General features: G+C 32.0%; 1 protein-coding gene, 1 long non-coding RNA gene and 1 pseudogene across 2 annotated transcripts in view; 1 reads left to right on the forward strand and 2 right to left on the reverse strand.

Moving 5' to 3' along the window:
- The first annotated feature begins 473 nt into the window (after positions 1 to 473).
- LOC120217528 overlaps positions 474 to 25,984 on the forward strand; it is a 28,380-nt gene continuing 2,869 nt past the window's right edge. The window contains exon 1 of the long non-coding RNA XR_005525148.1: positions 474 to 909. This is a non-coding gene — a long non-coding RNA (uncharacterized LOC120217528). The remainder of the gene's footprint in view (positions 910 to 25,984) is intronic.
- Positions 10,248 to 21,782, reverse strand: LOC120217524 (annotated as a pseudogene).
- LOC120217527 (elongator complex protein 6-like) lies at positions 23,035 to 25,983 on the reverse strand. Its single transcript, XM_039214615.1, has 6 exons — positions 25,694 to 25,983; positions 24,707 to 24,779; positions 24,111 to 24,316; positions 23,697 to 23,843; positions 23,218 to 23,325; positions 23,035 to 23,165 (listed from the first exon to the last, which is right to left on the reverse strand). Exons 1-5 carry the CDS (start codon positions 25,925 to 25,927, stop codon positions 23,224 to 23,226), a joined length of 762 nt encoding a protein of 253 aa, XP_039070546.1. The 5' UTR covers positions 25,928 to 25,983; the 3' UTR covers positions 23,035 to 23,165; positions 23,218 to 23,223.

Genomic DNA, 25,984 nt, shown 5'->3' on the forward strand with positions numbered 1-25,984 from the left:
TATTATCATTAGAAATATATTAAATTTGTCATTAGATAAATATTTTTTTTATTAATTTAAAATAAATAAAAATAATTTTTAAATCATTTTCAATTCAAGATATTTTATTTATCAATAATGTATTTTTAATATATTTTTAATAATGTAATTTTAAAAAATCAAAATATAATATAATATTTTTCGAGCTGCTCACGAGTTTTTCGAGTCGAGTATCGAGTAGCTCGTTGCGGCTCGTTAAGAACTTGAGTCGAGTTCGAGCTCGAGTCGAGTCCATTTGATCCGAGTATTTATCGAGCCAAGATCGAGTCGATATCGAGTAGCTCGCGATCTGTCTCGTCTCATTTACAGCCCTATCCGGACGATGATGATTTCTCAAAGCAAGATGAGAATGGCGATTTGTTTGAGTTTTCCAGTGAAGAACTTCCTGCTTCGGCCTCAACTTTCCCGGAAAAAACATCATTTTCTGTGGGAAAATCATTTCTTCCAGAGAAAGTCAACCCAATGTTGGCAACAAATCCCAGAGGCCAAATTTCAAAATCGAGCGAGAAAATCATGAGAAAAAGAAGAATTTCAACTGCGGAAACGGCTGCTTGTTTCACTGGAAAACTTCATCGTTGTCGCCTTCATTATTCAACAAGTCAAAAACATTTCTTTCATCAAAATCAACGAAAGAATCAGAAAGACAGTTTCAACAAGCCGTTTTCAATGCTGGCATCGATTTCCAAGAACAAATACGGGAAATTTAGCGATGACAAGTTTATTTTCCGGTCAAGAAAGTATCAACTCCAGTTAAATCAAGGTGGTATTTGTTTGCATTTGGAGTTGGAAGGTTCCCGATGGAGATTGAGCTTAAGGATATGAAGATGAGACAGAGCAGGAAATATACGACGATGAAGTTTCGATCACCAGGTGAGTTAAAAGATTAATAGAAATGATTAGTTTGATCAATAGTGGTGATCGGGTTGTTCAAATCGAGTACAGGTTGGTTTATTTTAGGTTTGAATAACATTTAGTTTAGGCTTGATTCGGGTTAGATTAGATATGATTCATACATAGTTCAGATATATGATGAATCATATTGAGTTAGATAGTAGTTTGAATTATATTGAATTGGTCGATTTTCATAACAAATCAACATCAAATCGATCAACTTTTAATTCTAATCGATCTTTAAATCTTCAGGTCAATTTGAATTGAATTAAATATGAGTAAATGGTTAGATATTACACAAACTAAGCTAACATCTAGAACATATTCGAATCTAAATTATAATAAATCTAAAGGTCCATGCATAATGAGACTCAAACCTTAGAATGTATTCAAACCTAGACCAAAAGAATAAAATGAAAATAATACCACATATCATTGTATTATATTATAAGTTTACAATTAATTCATTGTATTGTTTCCTTTCACACTAACAAAATTGGATTTTAAACTCTCCTACTATATCTAGACTAAAGATTAATCGCCATATTATAATTTTAAAAAATTTAATCTATATACTTATTAAAATTCTAAAATCATATCCAAATAATATAAGAACAATATAACTAAATATGAATACTTAATCAAACTGAAAAATATAAACTAAATCTATAATTTTTACATAATACACTAATACAAAAACTAAATTACTTCAATGAAAATTCTCTAACTATAAATACAAAATACATAAAAAAAATATTAACTTAATTTAATTCTTTATCTCCCTTAATATCTATAATTTGCATGACTAATTTTCCATCACGTCCAAAGAGGCTCCCAAGCCGAAGCAAGATTATTATCATCGAGAAAACAAGTGGTGTCAACTTGCTGAGAATTAATGTTGTTGGGTTCTTTCGATTGAGTCATTTCCAATATAATGGCTACCAAGTTGGCTTGTTGGCATTGCATTGTGACGGTCTCGGCTTGCGCTTTGGCGAGTTGGGCTTGGAGTTCACTCACTTTTTTTTGAAGCTGGCATATGGCCCCGGCGCAACCGTACACAGGGCGCGGATTCGAGCACTCGCCTCGTACACCATGCTAGAAAACAAGTGGTGTCAACTTGCTGAGAATTAATGTTGTTGGGTTCTTTCGATTGAGTCATTTCCAATATAATGGCTACCAAGTTGGCTTGTTGGCATTGCATTGTGACGGTCTCGGCTTGCGCTTTGGCGAGTTGGGCTTGGAGTTCACTCACTTGTTTTTGAAGCTGGCATATGGCCCCGGCGCAACCGTACACAGGGTCGCGGATTCGAGCACTCGCCTCGTACACCATGCTACTTTCAAGTTTGATATATTTGAGTTTGTTTGAATTTAGTTTTAGATAAATATTTTATAAATTTAGATTGATTTGTTTTAAGTTATTATTTGATAATATTTTGACATATATTATTTGATTTTTGAAGGTTTGAATTATTATTACTTACTAGGTTCATATCAAATACGTCAAACTTTAAATAAAGATTTATATGTTCAAATTAACTCAACTCAAATTATTATGATAATAATTTTTTAATTTAAAATTTATATATATATATATATAAATAATAATTCAAAAAATATATATATAAAACTTGAGTTATTATTTAATTTAATCCAACTTAAATCATAAACACGAAAATTTTGAGAAAGCTTTTGGACTTGTCATCTTTGATTTTGTACTTTTTTCGATATTCATTCCAAACATTTGATTCAATTATAATTGTTAAATTGTGTAATTAATTGTTTATATATATTAATATTCTGATTGTCGTTAAATTATAATTACGATTTTGAAAGAAAACTTGGAAAAGATAAATGAAAATGTTGATCTCAATTTTGACAAAACCAGGTTAAAAAATGATAGTTTTGAAAAAGAATATTTAAAAGAGAAGGGAATTTTACTTGCAAAGACTTGATGATATTGCTAGCTCCAAAAACTCGATGAGCAATGGTGAATTTGTAAGGCTCGGTCGGAGGAAAATAAGGAGCTAAAACACACTTCTCGACGCAGCGACGGCGAAGGATTTTGCAGGCAGCGCAAGGGCTGAGAACAACCGTGGACGGCGGAGTAGGAGAAGCAGGTTGCGGAGGAGATTGAGAGCTAGGGGAAGGAAAACGCGGCGAAGAAGAAGGAGATGGAGATAGAGAGGATGAAAATTGGGCGCATTTTTCATTGTTCTCCATTGTTGAAATAAGCAAGGGAACTTGAAAAAGATAAGAGGAAATTGCTTTTAGTTGAAAGCAGGGGAAGGAAGGATGCTGTATATATAGAGGAAGAAAATAATATCAATAATAATAATTTCGTTTAAATTCATGTTACACCAGTTTTTTTAAATCGCATGTGTTTAAATATAACTATTGTGAAATATTTATGTAACTTTAAATTTGTTTACACTATTATTTTTTTCAATTTAATCCCTCAAATTAATATATATATTTTTATTAAATTTAAATCACGTGTTCATATAACCCAATAATACCTGTATAATTTCAATTTTTTTTGACAATTAAACTACATATTTTCGAATCAAGTAATTTATAACTTAAAATAGAAATATTTATATAATTTTTATTTTAACTATACCATGTGTAAGTCCAATCAAATATATTTTGATTGTTAGTTTAGTTGTGTTTTATAATGATTAATTCTTAGAATGTATACTTGGACATGTTTTATTTGTTTTTGTGATATAATTGTAATTAGAGGTGAGTAAAATTTGATTCGACTAAAAATGTATTTAAATTTTTTGAGTAATTCGAATTGAATTATTCAATTCAAATCAAATTTTTGATTAGGATTATGAGTTTGGTTATTTAAAATTTGAATAAATCGAAGAAAAAAAAGTTAAACGACGTCGTTTTGACCTTTAATTTTTTAAATTTAAATACATAATAAGTTATTTTCTTACAAATTAATTAGTTTAGCTTGATTCCAATCTGGTTATTGATTATATAATACCATCATAATAATAATAATAATATTATTATTATAATAATAATGCACCAATATTTTTATCATTATAGTTTAATGAAAATAAATCAAATTTGAGTTATTTTCTTTATGAGTTTAATCATTTCAAGTATAAAGGGAATGTTTTTCCCCTTTTCTCAATCACTTTCTTGTGCTCCATAATTCTATCATTATTTTTTATTTTTTATTTTTTTATGGAGTGATCATTACCATGCAAAGCCAAAAAAGTTTCTTCTACATAAAGGGAAAATCATGACTCTCTTTAATTTATAACTAGCTGGAAAAACCCATAAACTTTTTCCTCATATTGAATAATAATAATAATAATTTAAAACTATTATAATTAGATAAATAGGCTCCAAAACTGACATATGGTTGATTTATTTTTAGGGTAAATTATAAATTTCAATACTCAATTTTATTTTCAATCCTATTTCAGTCATTAAAATCTAAAAGTTTTCTATTTACTTACTAAAATTTCGATTTGTTCCGATTTTGATCATATTGTTGCTGAATATTTAACATCCTTATGACTAGACATTTGACTTTTACAAATTATGAAATAACCCAAAATGTTTACTATATTTTTATGAAAACCCCTTATTTTGGATTTTTTTTTAATTTCTCGACTAAAATTCGATTTGTTCCGATTTTGATCATATTGTTGCTGAATATTTAACATCCTTATGACTAGACATTTGACTTTTACAAATTATGAAATAACCCAAAATGTTTACTATATTTTTATGAAAACCCCTTATTTTGGATTTTTTTTAATTTCTCGACGATGTACCATCTTCTTTCAAATTTCAAAGGTGCGGAGAAGGAAAAAGCGAGTTGTATATCTTGAGTTCATGTTGATTGGATGGTGGGAATTGTAGATCAAAGTGGTTTAGGGTTTCATGAGCTTCATAAGTGTGACACAATGATGAAATTATAAAAGTTTCATTTTTGGAAAAAGAAGAAAATAAAATAATAAAAAAAAGAAATAAAAATAGGGAAATGTTGTGAATAACAAGTGGATGTCATGTTAGTAAAAAGTAGTCCATGTCAGTACACGTAGCTCTCATGTCACATTTTCATTTTTGATTTAACGCTCAAACGACTAAAATATGAGTAAATATAAAGTTTAAATAATAGTTTTTTTTTAATTTTACTGACCAAAATAGATGTGAGAAGAAAGTTGAATAATGAAATTTATAGTTTACCCCGTTTTTAATTCATTATAATAGAACATATTGTTTTGTTAATTTTCTTAATTTCACAAATATTTAAAAAAAAAGTGTTGCACATCTTTATTTTCCTTAAAAAATTAAATTAAACAAAAATTATCATGATAAACTATTCTTTAATTTACACTTTAAATTTTCCCCCAACTTAATATTCTTTCTTGAGTCTAAAGTCAACTAAAAATATTATTAAAGGTACTTAAACTATACTTTGTAAGTGGGGCAAATCATGGTCTACAATTTGTTTTCAACCGAGGGAACCAAAGTGAATTGTGTTTGCAGCAAATTCAAACTTTGAAAAACCCAACATAAAATCTATTTTTATATAAAAAAAAACTTTAATTAATTATCTGCTACTACTAATAATAAAAACATGTTCAAAAGACAAATACTGGCCTGTAGTTGGGGATGCAAAATTACAGTGAAATGGGTTACTTTTGATGATTAAATTATGCTGAGTCAGATTTTGAATGAGATGATAATTCTTTAATAAAGTTAGAAATTTAAATTTTATCATTATCAATAAAAAAATTAAACTAAAAGGATCGCTCCATAATAAATCTATGTCGTTTCAACCTAAGAAGAAAGTTTTGCTTTAATTATCCATCGATAGCTCACAAGTAAATCAATCATCAAAATCATATAATTATCCTCAAGTGATGTGAAAATCTAATAATCATAATACACATATTTGAGATGATAAAAATACATAATTTTATGTTACAAAGAAAATTTTGATTCTCATGCAAAATGAATTATTTGTTTTCATTCTTATTTTATTAGTTATTGTTGATCATTTTATGCGAGTTAAAAAAATAAAAAAAATACATAATTAAAAACATGTTTAGATTAAAAAACACTAAATAGGTAACATGTCAAATAAATGTGTAAATACGACTGTTCATATTACTCATATATATATATATATATATATATATATATATATATATATATATATTATATATATATATATATATATATGCACGCTAAGATCTAATTACATAGTTTAATTTCATTTTTCAGTTTTACACTTTTTTAAGATCGTTGGATTTAAAAAAAATTGAAAGTTGAGATTAACATTAGGAAATGAGAAGATATTCACTAAAAAACAATGATTAATATCAGCATTTGATTTCTTCTTATCCAACGATCTTTAAAGGGCGTAAAGCTAAAAGTTTTACATTAAGTGTAAGTGAATCCTAACCCTATATAAATATATATATGGGTAGGATCCAATTACATCGTAAAACTAAAAGTTTTATACCTTTTTAGGACTTTTGAAAGAGAGAAATCAAATGTTCAAATAACGATTTAATCTCAACCTTTGATTTTTGTCGTCTAATTGTCTTAAAAAGGAGTAAAACTAAGAGTTATATATATACATATATATATATATATTGTATTAGAGACGTTAAAGACTCAATCATGGTTCTAAATTTGAAGACTTGTTTGATATATGACGAACAAGACATAAATACAGTGCTTGAAAAAGAGAAGTCCATGTTGTTAGTAATGCAAAAGTGAGAATGCCGCATTGACAAACAAAAGCATGGATGAGGGGTTTATATAATGCCTTCCTCTTTTCTTTGTTGAGTAAAAGAAGACATTTTGCTTGCATGTATTTGCCACTAACATTGTTGCCCCATTCAATTTTAGTTTGTCATAATTATTTGTTGTCTTGACATTTTAAGTTTGAGTAGCTGCGTCTGTAGGATGTGCGCTTAAGTTTGAGTAGTTGCGTCTGTAGGATGTGCGTGCATTATTGAACGATAGCATAGAAAGATTATGAATAAATATTAACTTTTAATCATTCTAGATTAAAAAAAATTGACATCATGGATGGAGTCCTTTGTTGGGTGAGAGGAATAGTGTCCCAATTTTTTTTGTATAATAACATGTTATGTCCTTGTTAGCTTAAACATTAGTAAAATAAGATTTTATCCCTTTTAATTTTTGAATTTAAATAGTTAATAAATTTTTATCCTTCCAAATAGATCTTGACTCTGAATGACATTATTTTTTTCACCTAGAGATGATTATTAATGAGACAAAGTGCACTGTTCTACATGCTTTCCACATTAATAAAAAAACTAATCTTTTTTATTTATTTATAGTGGTTTTTATCTTAATAAAATAAAATTTTGAATCAAACCGGATTCGAACTTTTTTATTGAAATCTAAAATTTGAATAATACTAATCAAAATTGTACTTGATGAACAGAGAAAGTTGAATTTTTATGAATTTGATAATTTAATTCATTTACTTGGCCTACCTGTAATCATTTACCCTTCCTTTCCCCCCACATGGATAAAATAATTTCTCAAGGCTAAAAGCTTATATTCCATAAGGATATATAAGCCCCACAAATTTCGAAATTATGGCCCCTCTCCAACTTACACTAATGATGAATTTAGAAGCTTGAAAAAAATGGAGAATTATTGAAAGTTTTTTTTTTTATTTTCTTATTGCTATTTGTAAATCATATAGTATCAGAGTTAAGGACGAGCATTTAACTTGAATCTGATCTTATAGATTTGGATTTTTAAAAATAAAATCGGGATTCAAGTCAGGTTCATATTTAGAATAAAAAAATACTCTACTCGAATCAAGAATAATAATGTAATTGACCTCTATATATTTAGAGATAATTATTATAATACATCTCTATATTTTGGTGTTATCTCGTATTATATATTACTATAATTTTTGTAACTTTTTTCGAGGTCGTAAAATCATATCGGGTCTAAAATTACGTGTCGAAGTTAAAGGAATAATAATATCTTGATTTCATTAAAATCAGGAATCGTTTTAGTAAAAATAAACCGGAAAAACAGAAATGATGAACCCTAACTCAACTTTAGTGAAAAGCGGGGGGCCTTTCTTCAATTAATGAATAATAATGGTTTGATGTACAAATTTAATAATTTTTGGCTAAAAGATTTAAAAGCCAATATTCGCTGCAAATTGCTTCAAATTCACCTTAAGAATCAAATCATGTGTTGGCTAGATTTTTTTGGTTTTTAGATTCATCTTGTCTCCTAGTGATGGTGAAATTACACGTAAGGTCCTTCTATTATACAGATTGATTCAAATGTGAATTCAAATGAAGATCAAACCAGTTAAAATAATTTACAACTTCTTCTTAAACGACGCCCATAATTAAAAAATCTTCTTCCAATTACATTATCATTAGTCCAAACACTGTATAAAACAATGGCATTTCACAAAAACAAAAACATATTTAGATTATACTAGTTGGAATTATTGTTAAGATAGACGATGAAGAAAAACAAGGGTAAACTATACGTTTAGTATTTAAATTATTACTTTTGTTCTGTTTTGATACTCAAACTTTATTGGTTTTTTTTTTGCAAAAGCATACTTAAAGTTTAGCTTAGGTTTTACTTTTATATCCGGTGTTAAAAAAATTAAAAGAAATGTTGACATGATTATTTTTTAATGATGATGTGACATTACCTTATAGTGACTCGTCAACATTACCGTTAAGCTTTTAATGGTGAGATATCAAAATAAAACATAAACTAAACATTAGAAATGATTTTGAAAAAAATAAATAAAATTTGGTACCAAAACGGAATAAAATTGATAGTTTAGGTACTAGACATGTAGTTTACACAAAAATTATTTGATTCTCATAATTTTTACCTCAAATTAAGTGTAGATATTATAGTTTCAACTAACGTGAAAATGGATTAAAAGAAAAAAAGAAAAAAATATTTTAAAATAAACAATTAACGTACAAGATATTATAGTTTTATTGAGAAAAAATTGTTTTATTAAGAGAAAAAAAGAAAATTAACGTACCGCATTAGTTTTCTCTAAGGATAAATAATACAAGTTATCTTACCGAAATCAAATTAAAAATTCAATGATTGTAGGCTTAATGCAAAATTAAGTTCACAAGGTATATATTTTTTCTTTTAAGCGATTAAAGATTTTTTTCCGTTAAAGATAGGTGTCTAATATTTTGTCGTTACATTTTTAGATGCTTAAAATGTAACGATCGTTATATTTGATTGTTAACACGTGTTAAGTTTATAAAAAAAACATTATTTTAAAATAAACAATAAAAATTATAATTTATTTATAAAAAAAAACTCAATTTTTTCTTAAATCTTAAAATACCCTATAACTGTAAAAACCCTAATTCTAAACCTCTTTACTCACACCGACCGCAACTGATATTGACTTGGTCGTCACCCTATGCCGTCAACCACTTCATCTAACTAGATTCCAAGACACGACGAGAAGAATCATCACTTAAATCTCTGGAATAGTCATCCTTAACCAGAATCACTTAGTCATTGCAATCACTCATTTTCGCTGCAATCGCTGCAATCATCGCTTGAAGCAAAGGAGTTTCACAATTTGGTGTTCAAACGACCGTGTGTTGTCGAGATTTCAACCGATTGATGACACGTTGGTGATAGCTGACAATGGTAAGACAATTGAAATTAAGATTTTTTTTATTTTTAAAATAAAATTTTTAAGTGTTTTTCAAATAAAAAGTTAAAAAAAATTATATTTGAAATATCTAATATAATGAATGAATTTAAAACCATTATAGTGTAAAAATCTAAAAATATAACGGAAAAAATATTAGATACTTATTTTTAACGAAAAATTATTTGGAGACACAAAATTAACTTAGGATTCACTTTGAACATTTTTTAACACTAAGCATGACTGTATTATAAACTTTAAAAATTTAAAAACTAAAATAGTAAAATTTCAATAACTATTTTTGGAACTTAACCTAATAAATAATAATTTTAAACGTTAGTTCTTCTTTAAGGAAATCAATTGCTGTTGGACTGTTGGTATCTTCTTGAAATAAAATATATGAATATATCCTTAAAATGTAGCTTATATAAATATCTTTAATTTCGTTTTAAATTATTTTCCTTTTTTTTTTTTACATTCTCCAATTTAATCGAGGTCAGATTGATTAATTCGTGACACCTAGTCAATAATAATAATAATAATAATTTGGTAGGCCATTCATATTTTAAAAATGTGGCATGTAAATCATAAAAGAAATTATACACACCAAATTTGTGCCATTCATATTTTCTATATCAAACATAAGTCAGAGTGACCTTCACTACACAACAATTTCCGCACTCCCTAAGCTTATTTTCAGTTCATCGTCCCGGAAACCACACATTGGGATCCATTCTACGTACTCCGACTTAAGACGGGTAATATCTAGTAAAAAGAGCAAGTTAGACGTATTGCATACCTTGCCTATATGAGAGAACCCATGAAACAGCAGCTGTCTTGCAGGAAGGCTGATTTCGGCTAACTGGTAATGTATCATCAAAATTCCATTTCAGATCGGACCCGAAAGAGGATCATTCAACCATCTGGCTGTTTCTGTGAGAGCTCAAGTCAATGTTGTTCTCAATCCTTTGTCTAATGTTTAGGCAAATAGAGATGCAAATATGATACAGGGACATCCAAATTTTCAACATTTTACCATGAATCTCACTTTTTTCTGCCATAGTAAGACCCACTTCCAGAATGGCTATGATGGCGATGACGTGATCCTCCAATCCTGCTGCTGGATCCTTCCCATGAGTTCCCACGACCGTAAGCTCGACTATTTCCACTCGGCCAATTCAGTGTATGTGTTCCGAGTCCGTTATTCTCTTCCTCTACCCTATCATTGTACTCCAAGACCAGCCTCTTAATGTCTTGTTTCTCTTCAAACTCGGCTGCTTCTTTCTGTTTCGTGCTTTGGACAAGCGTACAATCTCGAGGAATATACATTTGCTTTGTTTGTTGTTTGTTCCCCCGCTTCACGAGAACTTTCACCTGAACCTCCCGGCTCCCTCCAGCCTCTTCATCCAATGCTTCATCACCACTTTCCCCTCCAACAACCCTTCCATGATGATCTTTGCTAGAACCCTCGAAGACGTTCATCGGAATCATCATGTTTAATGTAGGTCGGCCCCTCAGCTCCAACTTGCGTTGTTCCATGCTCTCCTGTAATTAAAATCGAATCAAAATGAACAGCAAGCCAACTATTTCTTCCATACTCAATTTGAACCCACTGATCACATCAGACAAAGATTTAAAGATATAAGTAGACCTTAGTCTCGGCAAAGGGATAAAATTCACAAAGAAAGCTAGAATATCAAGCTTGGATCAAATGGATTTTGATAAAGGGTCGAATAGGGGAAAAGGTGTCTGTATCAGGGTAAAATACGAGGGATGATTTCTTGGAAACGCGTTGAATATTGCAGTCCTGTTTTACCTTTAACTGTGAGAAACTGGATAATTTCTCTTTATATTATATAAACACATAACAGCTATAATTAAAAACGAGAGCTTACCAGCACTACAGCCCGGAGCTCCTGGTCAAAACTGGCAACTTCAAGAGGATTGAGCTCGGCTTCCTTCTGCCTGAAATGAACTTCATCATCCTCATCAGAAGCAGGTCCACCATCATCCTCATCATCCTCATCAGAATCACATCCATCATCATGATTCTCTTCATCCAAATCATCTTCGTTATGTCCCTCTGGTTCAATGGTTTCACTCCCTGATTCACTGATACTGTCACCGTCACCAATTTCATCATGCATTCCACCATTTTCTTCAGAACCATTCAAAATGCTTGGTTGATCAGCTGAGATGGAATGGGAAGTAGTCCTGCTAGAAGGCTTTTCGGTATCGGAGTGCTTCTCGTTACTCGTCTTGTCAGTTGAAGCACTATGTTTGTGTTCCTCAAGTTCTACTAAAGCTGCATTAACTTCTTCCATAGATGAATACCGAGTCATGTTGAGACGTAATTCGGCAAACAAGTCCTGTATTTATTGTATTAATACATAAAAGGACATTATTAGAACAAAACATGCAAAAAAAGGGCTGAACAAAAAAATAATTATGCATAAAGGAATAACCATTAACTTTGCCTACAAATCTTAAGTTCTATTGTAACCAATCAAGTGGAGATCATACTGACTATTAAATATTACATCTATGTTTCTCAGACTTGGAATTGAGTGTCGGATGTGGATGTGGATGTGGGTGTGTCCAACATGGATATTTTCACCTTTTTTTCCAAGCTTTTCCAATATATTTGAGATCACACCCCATCGGACATGGGTACTTTGGAGAAAATGAAGAGTCGGAGAAACATAATATTCTACGCTAACACTAAGATAGGTTTGCTAACATTGCATGGATAACAGTCGATAGCGAAACATGTCAGCACTTACAATATTAAAGGGGACTAATAATGCGAGTTCATCCTCTATATTAAGCCCATTAAACATGGTATCCAAGCATGGAAAACAATTTCAACAGGCTTTGATCACACCAAAAAGAGAGAAAGCATTCTTTTTCCCATGATTAGCAAAGGACAAATTCTAAAACTTACAATAATTATTCCAATTTATCTTACCTGCAAATCAAATTCAATATCCAGTGGTAACGCACCCTTGCTAAGAATATACCTCTGGAAGTGTACCAAGAACCGATCAAGTTTTCTCTTGGAAGAACCTCGGTCAAAGTAGTGCCCACATGTCTGAAGAAGAGTAATAACCATCCTAATCCGAAAACAATCCTCAGGTGGATCGAGGATATCTTGCTAACAATAGAGACAATCAAATCAGACCAAGTAAAATTGACTCGAATAACATTCAGTACAAAATCTTACACTTAATAACAACAAAATCATTTAAAACTCTTACAGTCTTATTTCCGAACAATTAATAGTGTAGTCATTTGAAGTCCTTAGTACTTTTCTCTATATAACTTCAATTCTAGGAGTTAGGAATTTTCTGTATATTACTCTTCAAGGTGATTACATAATTTCAGCAAGTTCTGTTCTGTAACAATGTACCCTACAGTTAAACATGTTACTTGAATTAAAATCTAGCAGTCCCCATGAATTAAGTTTCTTATTATTGGGCTTTACCATTCACAGCCTTTATAAACTTCATTTATCCTAGATTTTCAACTAACTGGAAATCTCATTTCACTTTTTTCTTTGTTTCAAGTTCAGCCCTCTTTTAACAGATCAGGACTCATTTGAATCAAACCTAAACAATTCAGAAAACCCTAACCTTATGTAGCATTTGACCCTAAAATTACTAAATCCTAACCCACCATAATCCCTATAGAGGCAGCATCAGCAGATATGTTCTACAAAATAAATTCCTCTTTGAATGCACTGCCAAAGAAGGTCAAGGAACAAAACACCCAGGAATGTTTTTAGAGATCAAAGTAGAGAGAGAAAGAGAGAGCTTAAGTGTCTAGCACCGCTGCTGAACCTAGCAAGCATGCCATATTCCTATATAATTGATAATTAGATCAATAAGTCAGATATATTGATACCTCAAAAACAAGAATCAAATATAGTGTTTCAAAGATGACAGAAGAATCAACATGCTCATAGTTGTATAGCTCCCCAAGAAAACGCATATGAGCAATGTGCCTCTGCTGCATCCCATAATCATTTAACTCCAGGCCAATTCTAATCTCCTCCAGAACCTGAAAGTACAGAATATAACAACCATGAGTAAACCACGGGGGGAAAATTCATGGGTATGTGTGCTTCCACTCTTATCTGCAAGGAAGAATGAATTTGCCATAATCATCAACAGGAAAGATGATATCAGAAGAAAATGCACACAAATATCTTAGAAACTAGGGCAAAAAAACTAATCAAAATGTAAGTTATATTGAAAGAAGCTCATGGCCTTGTAGCAATATATTTCCATCTTAGTTAAAAAAATCTCACACCGGAGTCATCAACATTCAGGTTGGGCAAAAAAGTCTAATTTCAAGAAGGCCTAATCGAATCCTAAAATTAAAATAACAGTATCTTGCAAAAAAAAACTAATGGTCTAGGTCATGAGCAATCTAATTTCCCGAATCCTACCGTCCTAACAAAACAAAATAATAGAATATCTAGAGCATGCATAACACAAGAAAACCTCCCCAAGACTATCATGTCATGCTGCCCAGAATTTCTCCTTAGACTCAGCTGAAAACCAAAGCAAATAGATTACAAAAAAAGGAACTCCACAGGTTAAATACATTAAAATTGAAATATAGAGCCTGATTGTCAGATTTTTGTATTATCGCCACAGTGTTCAATTGTTCACAAAAGGTATATACCAAAAGGAATTATGAAGAATGTATTTCACAGAACTGTAAGTTGCACACTAACATTGCACACCGTTTCAAAATGGCATCAGAAAGGATAGACAGCTGAGTATACAAATAAAAACACAATGATATACAGTAGTAATTCCTTTAACATTCCAGATAACATTATTAGATATAGGAGAATCAAAATTCAACTCAAGCAGAACTAGTTCTAAAGTCAGGAAGTAAACCTCATCGACAACAGCAACAGCAAATTCATCATGATAGCGACTCAAACCAGCAGTGAGAGAAGCAATCAAGTGAATCTGACTATATTTCCCCTTGTGAACCTTCATGAAGCACTTTATGAGGTATGATTCACATTCACTCCATGGTAATTTACGTAGTTGCCTCAGCACATGCTCAATGGAAGACTTGTCAAGATCTGTAAATAACAACTTCCTAATATACTGCAAAAGTATTTGGCAAAACTCAGTAAGGAGGTTTAAAATCAAAACAAGTAGAGTATATTATCAGGAAAAACAAATTATACCTGTCTCAAGAAGATTGCAAGCGACATCAATGTTATGATGAGTGAAATCATCTAAACATGTCTGGTACAAAAGGAAAATAGAATAAGAAAGCATCCAGAACAGGTTTGGATTTACAGCGTACAACTTACAAGACAATGAAAGTGAGAGTAACAAACTGATTGCTCCTAATTTTTATAATTCTGGTTGTTTCAAAAAGTTCATAAACTCCCATAAGATGGAAGTATCATCATAGGAATAAGCACAGGGATATAAACCGACATTTATCAGTTAGCTGATTTGCACATACCTTCAGACAACTGAAGACAAGACCATGCGGTGAAATTTTGAACTTACAGAGTTCTGCAATAAACCTAATATTCCTGATTTTTGTTTCAATGTTCATTTGATCCTGCAGTTAATTTCAAATTTGAGATATAATTATATATAACTGGAAAAAGGAAATAAATGGAGAGATGAAGACAGTTGCAAAGAGAACAGAGGTATACACAGGGAAGCAAACCTTTTTATTAATTAAGAAGTTGAACTCTTCCTCCAACATCTGCAAGAGCATAGCAGGAACATCCTTCATACAGGTTGACAATGTTGCAACCATGCGTGAGTAGTATGGAAGCAACTCCAAAGATGTCCTTGGCACATTAAACAATGCTCTCACAAGTCTTTTCCGATTTGATTTTGAATTCAAATAACAGAACTCAACCTGAAATTTTTAATGAACAATGCAATGATCCTCTAGAGTTGAATAATACACCATCGAAAAGCAGCATTCAACAGTCTGACTGAAAAAAGATATTACCGTCAATTGATCAATAAGGTCACGACTCACACAGCCTGGGAGTCTTTGCAGTAGTGCATCCAAATTTGTCCCTTCGCTACCTTTGAGCTTTTCCTTTTCATTTTCACCTTTTTTATCAGTGTCTTTTTCTCTCTCTTTCCCTTTCTCCTTGTCTGGATCTTTGGTCTTTTCCTTATCCTTTTCATCTTTATCCTTCCCTTTCTCTATACTTTTCCCTTCTTGCAGAGTGCCAGAGTCTGCAGAAGCCTCCACAGCATCTTGTGTGACTGTTGTACTTTGATCTGCTTCAGAAGAGGATTCCTAAAAGGTACACCAAATTACCAATAACCATCAAATAGAGAGGAGTATTTAGGAGTCAAAGATCAGATCTTTCAGAACGGAAGTTTAAACAGTCAATAAGTCTAGAACTGACTCACCCTGCCCCACCTAGCCACCAAAATGATAAAAATGAAATGAATTTCAGGCATAGGTTGGGTGCACAGCAGTTAAGAAATTAAGAAATGGTTCAGTCCACCTTCGAGGTTTGCTACGTTAAAATGCTTTGCGTCTATTTGGAGTATTTCGGGTTGTTTTTGTAAGGGGATTGGCTGTTTTAAACATTATGTAATCTTTCAGTTATTAATGAAATTTGAGGCACTCTTTTCCTCCTTCCGCTGATTAAGGAATACCGAATGGTGTTCCTATAATCATGAAGGGGGTTTTTAACGAGGCCTCCACTTCCTATAAAAAAAATGCTTTGCGTCTATTATAGCTTTAAGCATAACAATTATAAAGAGTAATTTCATAATTTCCGAATTAAAAGTTATGGGTCATGGTTGGAAATGATTGAAATTGGTGGAGCAAAGATGAGCATTGAACATGAAATGTTAGCTTCAAATTGACCCTAATTGAACTAATGACAATGTTCAAAATTTTGATCTACTTACAGTTGGGTGCTCTTGTGCCTTTGATGTTTGCTCACTTGCCTTGGAATCTGCTTCTCCTAATAATACTGCTGGGACAAATGCTCTGTGAAGAACATGTACACAATGCTCTTAACAGCAAGAAAATACAGCTTTTATTTCCAAAAAGCCATCAATGAAAAGCTCAATAGAGAAAGTCCCACCTTAACTAACTAAATAATGACCACAACATACCTAAGATCGGGTAAGCATTCATAGAAAGCTCTAGTGTCGTCGTCATCCCATATAGCTTCAAGGTTCGAAGACTCTTTTCCAGATGCTGGAGATGAAGCATCATCTCCACTAGTAACCCTTGTTGTGTGACTGTCCTCCGGCATGACTGGAGGCTGCATATCAAGTGCTTCTGCTAAACTGCAATAAACAATTTAAAAGTCAGTTATGGATGGGGTTTTTTCGCAAATAAAAAGAACTCATATAGTTACTCGTGATGCAAGAGGAATGCTCAATCTGCAAATTCAATAGAGGAAAACTAAAAATTTTGAAGAGCGGAGTTGAATAGCACAAATCTGACAGTTGCACAACGATTTATCATCTTAGCCACCAACATTTTTTTCTTTTTGTGGGATAAGTTAGCCACTAACTTTGGTGGGACATAAGCGACCCTAATAAAACTGGGGTCTAGAGTTCCAACATCATAAAGTAGCTATTAAGTGTAAAAATTTTGTCTTCATTGGTCTTGACAAATAGAATAACATTTCACAATTCCATTTCACTTCAATCTTTATACAAGAACATCACTAAATCTAAAAGTTCACAAAAGAGAGACAATAAATCAAGCCTAAAACCAGCATTTCTGCCACAATTCTTGATACAATTGCTCATCTGAATGTCATAAGGGATCTAAACCCTAGCCCCAGTAATAGAAGAGTCATCTTAGGTACACACAATGAAAATCATCTGAGGGAGCATTTAATATCCAAACCTTATTTCATATGTAGTGCACGTAAGAACTAGTAGCAGCTAAATATTTAAGTTTTGAAGTGCAGAAAAGTACAATTGGTTCCAATTATGTCAATTGGCAGTTATTTAGAAGAGGCTCATAAACTTGTTAATCACAATATCATTAATCATTCAGGCATTACATGAACACGTACACCAATTTATAGAATAAAACAAATGATACCCTATTCACCACGGAAAGCGACCCTTTAGTCTAGTTCCCGCTAAATAAAAAGTCCATGAAAATGACATCATAAAGCAACTTACGATGAGACATTGCGGTACAAATGATCATAAGATTTTCGCAGCTTTTCATATGAAGTTGCATTTTCTTCACTGAGCTCTCCTTTAGCATTTAGAATCTTTGCATTCTCGTGCTCCATTTGGCGAAGTGACTATAAAATAAAAACCCCAGCAATTAGGGAAGAGGGAAAGAAAGCAAAGGATAATGAAAGAATCAAGCAGTCAAACTTATCATGTATAAACAAAAGTTATGGCCAAGGATAAGACCAAATAAAAACCGCATGACTTATTTTCCCCTAAAAGTTGATATTTTCAATTGAAAAAGCTTACCGCATGCTCAGACAGAAGAAGTTCAGTGACAGCATCATAATATACATTGAATGCTTTCCTAAAAGTTTTCTTTTGATCCGCTGTGATACCAAGGCCCTTAAAGAACTGTAGCAAATTGTCAACATATAAACCATGTCAAACCATAAACTTTCATTATCAAAACCAAAGCTACAAATAACCTAAATTCAAAATGAAAATCATAATATCTTTACAGAAATAAAACAAATGCAAATTTCGAGACATCTAAAGAGCAAAAAAGAGAGACAAACCTCATCTTGAATTTCATGACCAGAAATAGGAAGTCCTAGAAACACTCGCCCTTGTCGAGCAAAACTAGCAAGAAGAGTTAAATTTGTCTGACTAGCATCGCGATCCTTCAAGTGCTCTGTGCTAGTAAGATCCTTAATGATACTGATAAAAATACCATTTTCCTCTATAACTCCAACAAAGTACAGTTCCAGAATAAGTTTCAAAGTGCTACGCTTCTTCATTGCTTTCAAGTTCCTGTCTGCATCCAAATCATCCCCAGATTTTCCAGGAAAGAAGACTTTCAGGAGCCCTTGTATCAGACTTGGTGAGAAATCTTTGTACCTTTGATGAAGCAGAGAGCAGATCTTTGACAGATAGACAATAGCAAGTCACCAACAAACTTAAAATGGATAAATGGTTCAGTGTACAATAAAAAGCAAGCTAGGAAATATATAGACAATTAAAGTTGCAAATAAGTATATTCTTATATTACAGAGAAAAAATGTGAATAATCCATTTACACATTTACAAACTTTGAGCAAGCAACATCATCAGTCATAGCATATAAAGAGAACTCAACATTAAAGAACCACCAAACTTAACATGACACATGCAGATACAGATGTCACAGAAATGTACATCATTCATGATACCAAGAAATATATACCTATATCCATCAACATATTTGCAAACATTGAGCAAGTGACACTACCAAAAATGATGAGAAATCTATACAAGAAGAAACTGGGAAGGTTATAGACAATTGCAAACTAGAAATCCTGTTATACCTAACATAAACCAGGGCAGTTTAGTATATACTAATATAGTACATTTATATATGCACACAATAAACTAGGGCATATCATTACACACACACAACTTGACAAGGTGAAATACAAATAAGTTGATCACTAAAATAGTAAGAGGAACCAGACTATAGATCTTTGAACTGTGCAGAGAATAAACAATTTTCATATCTTATATAATTGAATCTTCATTAAAACTCAAGTCTGCTAGCAAAACATCAACAGGTGCAAATAAAAACATTGAAGGCGGTAAAAAATTACTCGATAAGCTACTACAACCCATTTGGAAGAAAAAGACTACATGTTCCTCTTTCTTATTTAAAATCAAAATTACCTACATGATTTTCAGCTGAAGAGAATATACGAAACTCTCACATTTCAAATCTAAACCAAATATGATAATAACATAGATCTTTTGTAAGACTATGTACTCGCAGCAAATTAACTGAGAAAATAACATGTATAACCATATAATCTAAATATACATTTACTAAAACATATAATCATACAATTGTTGGATCAAACTTATTCATGAAAGCTACCTGAACTGCGGCTTGTATATCCGAACTCTTAAGTTTGGCATCACAAATAGCAGAGACAGCTTCACTAACAAATTTATTTAAATTGACACTTCGCAGCTCCTCCATCAATCCTTCCTTCTGCTCTTCATTTATCTGCTTTAATTTTTTAATCACAGCTGTATTGCGCTTAATGCTAGAATCCAAAGTCCTGAGGAATACAGAATCTAAAACCACGGGTAAAAAATATTAACATCTACCTGACAGTTTTAAGCATCAATATCAGAAAAACTGAATTGGTGTTAAAAAAAAAGATTAAAATGCAAATGCTTCCATGGCAAGATAATATGGGCTGCTGTACAGGACCAGTACCAAGGTTAAGATGAATTAGAAAGAAAATCCATAAATATATATGTATAATGTATGAATGCAAATCTAGTATGGGCTTAAAATCACTATAAGATATACAAATCAAGTCGAAAAATTTAACCACTCCCATATTGAGCAATGGGCATATAAAAACTCTAAAATGTAGTAAAAATTACTAACCAGGCCTTTCAGGGTTCAAATTGGTTTGACGAAGAGCCATTTTGCACTCAATAGATTTCTTAATTTCCTCAAGGCGAGCAACGGCTTCCTGCAATTGGAAGCAAAAATATATAAGTCTATTGTATCAAAGTAATTTCTTATCAAGAAAAACACACTGAGAACAAGAACAAATGATCAAACAGTAAACCTTATTTCCATTCACGTGAAATTAACTAGGCCATTAATCTTACCTCATCGTCTTGTTTGCCATGTTGTTCAACTCCAGCCCGAGATTCATCTTCGTGATGATCCATCTCATCTATATGTAAACAAAATAATTTCCTATATAATACAACTGAATTATCAATAATCAAGAAACTCACGGTAAAATTATGAATAATTAGGAGCTAAACAGAACCTTCTAAAAGGGGTCTAACAACAGTTAAAGAAACAATACTTAAATAATAGCATTGAAAGAGAAAAAGAAAAAAGAGGCTAGTAGCAACAAAAAGGATCTTTTTAGGTTGTCCAGAATCATGCATTTCAAGATAGAAACCATATAAATAATCTCTCCTGCATGTCAAATATCACAATCTCATCCAGCATTTAAACTCCTAAGCTATGTTGCTCAAAACATTGTAGCCAACCCCATAACACGATAATTTATATTGGAATCAATTACCACGTTATAAATCCATGATTATCCAAGTTTTCAATTTTCTTGAAATATCTGTGTCCAACGCTCATGTCCGAATTGTAAGTGGACACGGGAATGTGGATATGATCCTCCAAGGACACTTAAAAACATGGAAATATTAGGAGAAAATATAACATATATGGGTCCAACACTAAAACGCGTTAGTCCAAGTAACTTTTTTAATCAAAAGTCCAAGTAACATGGTAATAAACTATAATACCCAAATTTCTAGCACAGAAATTGTGAAGAAAGACCCAAGATACAGAAGCACCAGGCCTATTTCACCGACTATGTCTCTACAAATAATATCATGTTTACATCAGAAAAATATTGGAAGAGCAAACCATTTTATAACCATTAAAAATACATGCACAAAACAATCAAGAGTACGGAATTCTAAAACCTCATTCCCCCTCTTTACCACTTCCCTCAATCTCAAACAACTAAAAATGTAAACAAAGGTCTCTTCTTCCACTCGTAATCACTTCTTTCCAAACGATTAAAAATCAACCAAATGAAAGAAAAAAAAAGAGAAAAAGATTCACATCTTCTTACTCACGACTTCACTAAACCAATTAAAAGTATTTAATAGTAACGATAACAATAAATCGTTAAAAAATCCAAATCATGGAATCGTTCTTCTCTGAAATCATTAAATTTAAATTTAAAAAAATAATAAAAACGATCTGATATTAAGAAAAAAAGGTTAAAATTTTCCGTAGATCTTATAGAGATGGAAAGAGAGAGTTAGGGTTTTACCTGAAACTTTGGGGAAGAAGCTAAGATTGATATGACGTAAAGAAAAGAGAGACGAATTAAAGGAAGGGAGGTGGGGTGTGAGGCATTTGAAGAAATCTTCTGAAACGAACCTGCATTATTTTCTGAAGAAGAACCGATAATTAATAATAATAAATAAATTAATAAACTGAAGCTTTTTCTCTTAAGGCATTCGAAATCGGGTATCGGGTCGCACTTGAATCCGTTTTGGAACTTTGTGGACCCGGCTTTAGCTTTTTCTCGAAACGATGCGTTCTGGGGGCACGTTTTGATTCGAGAGCTATTTTTATTTAAAATTAATAATAATAATTCAATAACTCTATTAAAAATATATTTAAATAAAAATATAATTTAGACTGAATCGATTATTAGCTTACGAATGATATAAAATATTAATTTTTTTAAAATTAAGAATTATAGTTTTAATATTTTGTATAAAAAGATTATTCTCAACTCTATTTCACGACCCATTACGAGTAGAAAATTCTATTAAAAATGTATTTAAATAAAAACTCGATACTCATTCCATCAAGAATTTTCATATTCAATTCCGTTCCAAAACCATTGTGGGTACAAAACTCAATTATCATGTCTTGCAACCTCAAGACTAAAATCATCTCATCCTACTACCCTCGTGTGTTTCAAAGTTCACCTAATACACGTTATACTCGTCTCACGATTCACTTCATATAATATATTTATGCGTATCACTCGAATAAATATAAATCAATTTTTATATGAAAATATTAAAATACATATTCTCTGGATTCACATCACATATATAATATTATTTCAATAATCACTATTGAAAAACCGTCATGCCCTTTGGAAAAGTAAAATCGTTATGTAATATTAAAAAATAAACAATGATGCCAGACGTGAGACGAGGCAAATACAAAATTATACCCACACCTGCATTAAGTCTAATTAGGTGCGTACCATCCTCATCTTATTAGGTGCAATGCAAAGTGGAACAAATCATGCAAGTCAACATCTATATTTAGATTTAATCAACTATTTACGTGTCTAATGAGATAAAATATTTAAAACCATATCATTATCAATGCAAAAAATTGAATTGAAATATCATACCCATGATATAAAACTACGTAACTAAATTTCAAAACTTAAAAAAAAAATCCCTCCATTGAAAATAAATTTACCATGTTATAAAAATAAAAGTCGGTTGAGTTTGAATAATTGTGATTTTATAGTTATAAATAGAAGAGTGAACCAAACCAACTTTCTTTTAATTATTACACAAAATGAGACCGAATCATAACATTACGGTTTAAATTGTTTTCTTTACAAAATATCAACACATAAAAAACTCGTACAAATATAAAAGAACAAAAGGGATGAACTTCATTTTCCCAAAAAAGGGGGGAACTTTCTTATATCAGTTCAATTGGTTTTGTTTATGCAACAAACAATTCACAATCTCTTCTTTGTTACAATCTAAGGTTTCCTTTGTTTCATCTAGGAATATTGATCGAAACACGACAACTTTTGAGTTCGATACCTGTTTCACACCCCGTCAATCTCGGTTTCGTCCAGGGTAGAAACATTCAACGACGTTTTCCTTGACCTTGAAGTGGAAATTACTAGCCTTGTTCCTACCCTTATTTGATACTGTCAACTGCAACATTCGATAAAATGTTGAGACTTGTGAGACCCTATTTCATCACTTTCTAATTACATCAACCAAAAGGAACTTCTAAGAAACAATGATATCTCCGATTATAGCCTATGTTGCTTGAAACTGTCAACTGCAACATGATATAAACATCGTGGCTTGCAAAACACGAAATTGTTACTTTAATTACGGAAATCAATAGTTAAAAATACAAGCAAAGGACTAATAATGTTTCCCTTCTTTATAGGAACTTCTATAATCAAGAAACAATGCCAACTACAATTATAGTCTATGTTATTCGAGGCCATGAACTGCAACATGATAGAAATGGCACAAACCATCCAAAAACTGAAAAAGAAATAACACGTCAATACCTGTCCATGCACATCGGCTGCTAAACCGGTAGCCAAAGGCTCCACCTTTATCAAAATGTCTGTATGGTACTCCATTTGTAACAAAAATGTACATCCATCTTCAATCGAATAAATATCCTCATGGTTGAGTGTGATTAATGAACAGTTCTAACAACAATAGTTCAACAAAAGGAGAAAATTTTTAAGAAAAGAGGGTGAAAGTAGACAAAATTTATGCTAATTAGATTTGAGTGTGAGTGCCAGATACAAGTAATGTCTTTTACTATGTATTTGGAGGATCCTTAGCAGATCAAATCCCCATATTCATTTCTCAATATGCATCGGACAGCGCGTATTGAACATCGGTATTTCAAGAATGATGAAAATTCAGAACAATATAAGACAAAATGAAGGAGTAAAAAGGCATTATCTTACAAACTCAGATGTTAGAGTGCGACAATAATGCAAGAAATCTAAGACATAATCTGAAGATCCTTTTGCAGCCACCTCCATAAGAGATAAATCATCTATGATAATGGAAACATTTTTCCGTCTAATCTCAGGCAAAGCTGAAATGGTTTTATGTGTTTTCCCATACAATGCAATGAGTCCACCTCCCGGAGTCATTCCTTCATCTCCAACTAATTAAACAAATTGAAAAACTTTTCCATCAGACAAAACCATAAGACCACAAACAGAAGAGTCATGCAGTCCGTGCACTATAGTCAAAATTGTAGTAGAACCGAGCAATTTAATCTTTGTACATTGGATGTTGGTGCAAATAAGTAAAATTAATAACAATATTGATGCTGTCATGAACTCTTGAAACTTAACAACAAAAACATGTAGACAGAACTATAGCAAATAAATGAATTTCTTAAATTGAAAACATAAATTTTCTCGAATTTCAACTCATATACTTTGTCAGATCTCAGAAATCCACAACAGCATTTAGAAGATTCTTCATTAACACAAAGCATATGCGAGCAGAAAGATTTGCAAGGACCATTTAATCAGATTTTTTTTCTCACCTGTGCACTGCAACTTAAGCATGTCAAAGAAAAAGAATCTACCATTATCCCTTTGTGATACCAAGTTGCATCCCTATTTCAACAAAAATAAATAATATTAACAGCATTTACAAAGTTTCCAAGAAAAGAAAATCTTTTTTTTAAATAAGCTGGGGCCTCGTTAAACATCCCCCTCCCCCAAATAATCGACATTGGTATGAAACTATCGCCTATCAGCAGAAGGGGAAAAAGAGTGCCCAAATAGTTTATTAAGGAAGCAAATATAACCGAGAACAAATTAATCCAGCATTACAGATACAAGTGATCCCCCAGGCAGCAAAACAAACCACACCATTAGACCAGCACCTCCTAAAGAAATAATTCTACTAAACCAACTACATGACAACTTATAGAAATACATCAGCAGAGCAACGGGGAACTTATACCCCATGCCTAACAGAAAGTGTGGACAAAGAAACCTAATCTGTTAGCTAAGAAAACACAGTATTCATATCTCACTTCGTATCCTCTCAGAAAAGTGGACCTGGGAACTTATACCTCATGCCTAACAAAAACCCTAATATCATTGATCCAAGACCTATGAATTCATTAAAAGGGTAACCAAACATCCAGGCGAATTACCGATGTTTGAACTCAGGTGTGAGTGTTGGATTCTAAGCTTTTCGTTTATTAAAAGGATCCTTGAAGGGTTGTATGATGATATAAATATCCATATATGAACTGAACACGAGTGTTGAAAACAATAAAAAAGGGTTAGAATCAATTACAATAGGAGGAAGAGACAATTAGATTGTAAGTTTAACAACCCCAGAAACTCAACTAGTCAAGCAAATAGTATCCAAGAAAATTTATTTCACTTTTTCATAATTTTTTATTCATAACCCAACACATAGAGTACCAAATTTTCACTAAATCTACCATCAAAAGAAACAAAAGAAAAACGAAAAAAGAAAACGGAAGTTAAAGTAATGGAGGAAAAGAATTGACCAGCTTTCGAAGAATACGATCGTAATGAGAGAAAGGCTGAGAGAAAGCGATGAGGACGGAAACATTTGAGGAATTTGGAGAAAGAGAGCGTTTAAGTAGATGGTGAAGAACGAATGAGCCACTGGTCTCGACTCGGTCTTCTATAGCCACTACTCGACCCCTTAGAGGCCATGGCTCGATGGCCTGGTCTAGCCCCAAGGCCTCATCGAGTAGGTTCGAAGATCTCTGGTTCATTGTATTTGGGAAATTTTGATTTTTAGAGGGAGACACGTTAGGGTTTCTAGGGGTTTT

The sequence above is a fragment of the Hibiscus syriacus genome, unplaced genomic scaffold (genome assembly GCF_006381635.1).
Source record: "Hibiscus syriacus cultivar Baekdansim isolate YM2019G1 unplaced genomic scaffold, ASM638163v2 tig00110187_pilon, whole genome shotgun sequence".
Classification (NCBI taxonomy): domain Eukaryota; kingdom Viridiplantae; phylum Streptophyta; class Magnoliopsida; order Malvales; family Malvaceae; genus Hibiscus; species Hibiscus syriacus.